The sequence below is a fragment of the Silene latifolia genome, chromosome 2 (genome assembly GCF_048544455.1).
Source record: "Silene latifolia isolate original U9 population chromosome 2, ASM4854445v1, whole genome shotgun sequence".
NCBI classification, from domain to species: domain Eukaryota; kingdom Viridiplantae; phylum Streptophyta; class Magnoliopsida; order Caryophyllales; family Caryophyllaceae; genus Silene; species Silene latifolia.
This window is the reverse complement of record NC_133527.1, coordinates 42498142-42504306: the sequence shown is the minus strand read 5'-3', so window position 1 is coordinate 42504306 and position 6165 is coordinate 42498142. Positions and strand designations below refer to the sequence as shown.

The window sequence follows — 6165 nt, the reverse complement described above, 5'->3', positions numbered from 1 at the left end:
GGAGAATCAATTGGTTTATACTTCTTATTATTGAATTGATTGCGTCTGTAAGACATGGACCAAGGTTAGTCCTTTATTCCGTCTTTATAATTGTATTAGGGTTGAATTAATTCAGGCTATATTGGTTCTTGGGATTGATTTCATTATCAGAAATCATAAAGTTTATCTTACATTTGGTATCATAGCCAATATAGATTTGATTAATTTACCCATTAAAAGTTATACAAATTAAATTGTATTTGTATAATGTTCTACACGATCGCCATCATGACAGTGAAAATTGTATACATATATTGATACCATGCGTGATCACTTGATACCCTGCTTTATTCCGTCATGTTGTTATACGGTATTAAAATAATTGGCATGATGCTTCCGCTGCTTAATTATTAAGAAGAGTTTGTTTTGTTTTTTTTTTTTTTTTGGTGAAATGTGAGTTGTATTTATATATTTATCAAAGATAAAAGTTCCAAGGGTACATATCAGCTAAAACCAATTACATTAATCCAACATCCTTAAGCCAATCTATTTCTAGAATGGAAAACTTTCTCCTGTCTTTACCATGGACTTTCAGCTTCATGTCCTCGACAATGTGTGCAGCAACCTCCTGTGGTCTCAGTAGAATCCCCTCATTCCTGCATTTATTTCGATGGTGCCATACATGATATATAGCTCCCAATACCATTCCTACTTTCACTCCTCTCTGCAGCTTGGTGCCCGTAGCTTGTACACAACAGTCTAGAACACTGACAACTGGTAACTGTAAACCAGTTTTCTGTTGCAGGTGTTGAACTACTCTGAGACTGTAGGCACACCCAAAAAATAAGTGATCCAAATCCTCTGATGCTTGTCCACATGAGCATAGTAATCGTGTTCTACGCATGATCCTCTTCTTAAGAGGGGGTAGTAGATTATTAGAAATGCATTATTCATGGCATTCTTTAATTTTTGTTGTGTGTTGCTGTTTGTCGCCGCAGAATTTATTCCTTTCTGTTATCAATATATGGATTCCTTAAAGACCATTAATTAATTCATTTGTATTATGGCCTATTTATTTGTGCAGTATGCAATTATTCATGTTTATTACACATAATGGTTGAATCCTATAATGCATGTGCAATAAAATTTCTGGATTATCAGTAAAGGCTATGAAATGGCAGTGATGGTCCTTAATTCGTTTTTGAATATGGTCATTGATCCATGATTATATTATTTGTTATCATTACGGATTGAAGATAACATGTACGTACAAGCTACGTTAATAAAACATAAAGAGCAATAATATTAAGTGATGAGTAAATTCATGTTAAGAATTATTAACATATTATGATGATACATTTACCATTAAGTTTAAATGTCCTTTTTTTTTGTATATAACATGTTAGTCACCAAAGCGGCCTTGTTGTATATTATGTTTGGACATTTAAAATAAAAGTTGTGATTGATCATGATTAAAGGGATGTTAAATGACATTATAGTTCGATTGGTCAATTATTTTTGTCATCTATATTTTGGGAGATCACCCAAAGGTGGGTCACTAAATATGGATGATAATATGAAAGGATTAATTATTCATAAATTGGGTCAAATAGTATGTATATTCAAAGATAGCATTCTTATTTGATTCATTTATGTTATAATTAATTGTTAAAGTATATATATTAACTTCAATGATGGTTAATTGTGTTTAAGTGTTGCCCAAAGGTCATTTAAATATATGTATGAAAGTTTATATAATATTATTTGAATCTGTATAATAGTATTTTCAAAGCACTAATTGGTAAACATGTATAAATGTTGCAATATCTCCAAATATGTTTGCATCTGCTGATTCTGTTGTAAAGTTCAATGGGCTTAATTATGATGAGTGGGCCTTAAAGATCCAGTATACACTGGGTATAATGGAATTGGACATAGCCATCCTAACAGATGAGGAACCAAAAGCCATTAAAGATGATAACTCCGAAGCCGAAAAGTGTCGTTATCAGGCTTGAGAGAAATCTAACAGGTTGGCTTTAAATCTTATGAGGATGACAATGGCTGATAACATTTAGCCTTCTATGCCTAAAACAGAGAAAGCAAGAGAATTCATGCTCAAAGTAAAGGAGTGTTCACAGTCGGATTTAGCTCACAAGTCAATTGTTGGTAGTTTAATGAGTCAGCTTACCACTAAAAGGTTTGTCTGGTCTCAACCGATTCATGATCATGTGACACACATGTCTAACCTGGCAGCAAAGTTGAAGACTTTAGGGATGGATATAAGTGATACTTTCTTGGTCCAATTTATCACTAACTCTCGACCTTATGTGGTTGGCCAGTTTCAGGTGAATTATAATACCATTAAAGATAAATGGAACTATCAAGAGTTAAAAGCCATGCTTATACAGGAGGAGGAGAGATTAAAGAAGATGAAGGATAAAGCTGTTCATTTCCTAAGTCATGATTGTGCCAGCAGCAGCAAGACTAAAACGAGTAAGAAAGGTAAGAAGGAAAAGTCTTTCTTTAAGGGACCTGAAAGTAAGATCCACAAAGAATAGAAGTGTCACTTTTGCAAGAAAACGGGACACTTTAAGAAGGATTGTCCTAAAAGGAAGGCATGTTTAAAAAGAAAGGTAAACATTATAGTTTAGTTTGCTTTGAATCAAATCTTATAGAAGTACCTAATAATACTTGGTGGTTAGATTCTGGTGCAACTACTCATATTTCTAACATTAAACAGGGATATCGTATGATCTAGCCCATAAGAGGAGCTGAACAGTTTGTATCCATGGGAAACATGATGAAAGCACGCATTGAGGGCATTGGGACTTACAGATTAATCTTAGACACTGGTTATCATATAGATCTTGTAGATTCTCTCTAAGTACCTGCTCGAAATCTTGTATCATTAAGTAAATTGGATAATTTAGGTTTTAATTTCAAGTTTGGACATGGTGTATTTTCTATGTACCGTAATGAATACTTTTATGGTGGTGGTACTTTGATTGATTCAATTTATAGGTTCAATCTTGATGTTAAATTTTCTGATTCCTTGTTTTGTGTTGAGAGTCAAGGTATTAAACGTAGTGAATCGAATGAACAATCAGCTTACTTGTGGCATCAAAGGTTATGTCATATATCCAAAGAACGATTAACGAGGTTGGTAAAAGATGAAATTATACCTCAATTGGATTTTAGTGACTTAAATGTGTGTGTAGACTGCATTAAAGGTAAGCAGACTAAACATACAGTAAAGAAATCAGCTACAAGGAGCTCTCAGCTATTAGAGATTATACACACGGACATATGTGGACCTTTTGACACTCCTTCGTGGAGTGGTGAAAAGTACTTTATCACTTTTATAGATGATTTCTTGCGGTATGGTTTCACTTATCTGTTGCATGAAAAGGCTCATTCCGTGGATGTACTTGAGATATTCATAAATGAAGTGGAAAGGCAGCTAGAAAAGAAAGTGAAAATTGTGAGGTCTGATAGCGGTGGTGAGTTTTATGGAAGGTTTACTGAAAATGGACAATGTCCTAGTCCATTTGCAAAGTTACTTGAAAATAGGGGTATTTGTGCACAGTATACAATGCCCAGTACACCTCAGCAGAACGGTGTTGCTGAAAGGCGGAATTGTACTTTAATGGAAATGGTTAGGAGCATGTTAATTAATTGTTCTTTACCTCTTTCACTATGGATTTATGCATTAAAGAAAGCAACCTATGTTTTAAATCAGGTTCCTAGTAAAGCAGTTCCTAAGACTCCTTATGAACTGTGGACGGGAAGGAAACCGAGTTTAAGACAACTTCGAGTTTTGGGTTGCCCAGCTGAAGTAAGGTTGTATAACCCAAATGAAAAGAAGCTAGATCCTAGGACAGTCAGTGGTTATTTCATTGGCTATCCTAAAAAGTCAAAGGGGTATAGATTTTACTGTCCTAATCACAGTACGAGAATAGTAGAGACTGGAAATTCTAGATTCATTGAGAACGGTCAAACTAGTGGGAGCATTGAACCACGAAAAGTGGACATTAAAGAAATTCAGGTTGAAGTTTCTTCGATCTCCTGAAGTTGCACGTGAAATTGTCGTACCAATCGTGCCGTCACAGTCAAATGACATAATGGGACAACAACGAAATGAAGTGCAAGACCCACAAAATGACAATAACAATGATAATCAAGTCACAATTCAAAGGGAGAATAATATGTCACGTGAACAGTCAAGGCAACCTGTAAGGCGAAGAAGGGTAGTCAATGTTCCAGAGGAACAATTAAGGCGATCTATAAGAGAAAGAAGATCAGCCATCCCAGATGACTACGAGACATATAACGTTGAATGTGACTTGAGCATTAGTGAGGATCCCGTCTCATTCCATAAGGCCATGGAAAGTGATAATTCTGAAAAATGGTCAATTGCAATGAAACAGGAGATGAAATCTATGGATGACAACAAAGTATGGGACTTAGTAGTGTTACCAGAGGGTTGTAAGACCGTTGGGTCGAAATGGGTTTATAAGACCAAACGGGACTCTAATGGTAACATTGAAAGATATAAGGCTCGACTTGTTGCCAAAGGTTTCACTCAGAAAGATGGCATTGACTATAAAGAAACTTTCTCTCCGGTGTCAAAGAAAGATTCTTTAAGAATTGTCTTGGCTTTGGTTTATGATCTAGAGCTTCACCAAATGGATGTAAAGACCGTTTCTCTAAACGGTGAGCTCGAGGAAGAAGTATATATGGACCAGCCTGAGGGATTTGCATCCCCGGGTAATGAAGATAAGGTGTGTAGGCTGAGAAAGTCGATATATGGACTAAAACAAGCTTCTAGACAATGGTATTTAAAGTTTAATGATACCATCACGTCATATGGATTTGTAGAGATTACCGTTGATCGGTGTATCTACATTAAGATCAGTGGGAGGAGATTTGTTATTTTAGTCTTATATGTTGACGATATTTTGCTTGCTGCGAATGATCTAGGCATGTTGCATGATGTGAAGAAATATCTATCTAAGATCTTTGAAACGAAAGATATGGGTGAGGCATCCTATGTGATCGGAATTGAAATTTTCCATGATAGATCACAAGGATTGTTAGGGCTATCTCAGAAAGCTTACATTGACAAAGTCTTAGAGAGATATAGAATGAATGAATGATCTGCAGGGATAGTTCCTATACATAAAGGCGACAAATTTAGTAAAATGCAATGTCCCCGTAATGAGCTGGAACGAAAAGAAATGGAGATAATTCCCCATGTATCTGTGGTTGGAGTTTGAACTATGTTCAAACATGTACTCGACCCGATATCAGCTTTGCTATTGGAATGCTAGGTTGGTATCAAGGTAATCCCGAGATGGATCACTGGAAAGCTACAAAGAAGGTCCTTAGGTACTTACAAGGCACTAAAGAGCTCATGCTTACGTATAGAAGATCCAATCATCTTGAGATGATTGGTTATTCAGATTCAGATTATGCCGGATGTGTTGATAGTAGAAAATCGACTTTTGGCTACTTGTTCCTTTTAGCTGAATGGGCAGTATCATGGAAAAGTGGGAAGCAGCCTGTCATTGCTACTTCTACTATGGAAGCCGGATTTGTGGCATGCTTTGAGGCCACTATTCATGCATTGTGGTTGCGAAACTTTATCTCAGGACTTGGAATTGTCAATAGTATAGTCAAGCCGCTGAGAATTTATTGTGATAATTCTGCAACCGTCCTCTTCTCTAAAAACGATAAGTACTCCAAGGGTGCTAAACACATGGAATTAAAGTTCTTATCGGTAAAGGAGGAGGTACAGAAGCAAAGAGTGTCATTTGAGCATATAAGAACAGATATGATGGTAGCAGATCCATTAACAAAGGGATTACCACCCAAGGCGTTCATTGGCCATGTAGAGTGCATGGGTGTTGTATCAAAGGCCTTGTTATTATGAAGTTAATATGCTTGTAATGAATGTGACATTTAGAATTCAATTATAGCATTGTTTCTGGTATAAAATACATGATAATCATTATAGTATATGTATACATTACAGTTATTAGATTACATGTGACTAAGTGTGAGAATTAGTGTTCGTCTCAAATTAAAGTTTGACCTAGATTTGGAATTGATTTGTGATACATGGAAGAAATCATGTCGACTTATAAATGATGTGTGACCGCCATGATCCAATTAGTTCTAATTCGA

General features: G+C 35.8%; 1 protein-coding gene across 1 annotated transcript; it reads left to right on the top strand.

Moving 5' to 3' along the window:
- Positions 1-5302: 5302 nt before the first annotated feature.
- Positions 5303-5911, top strand: LOC141640533 (secreted RxLR effector protein 161-like). Its single transcript, XM_074449306.1, has one exon. It carries the CDS (start codon positions 5303-5305, stop codon positions 5909-5911), a length of 609 nt encoding a protein of 202 aa, XP_074305407.1.
- The last annotated feature ends 254 nt before the right edge of the window (positions 5912-6165 follow it).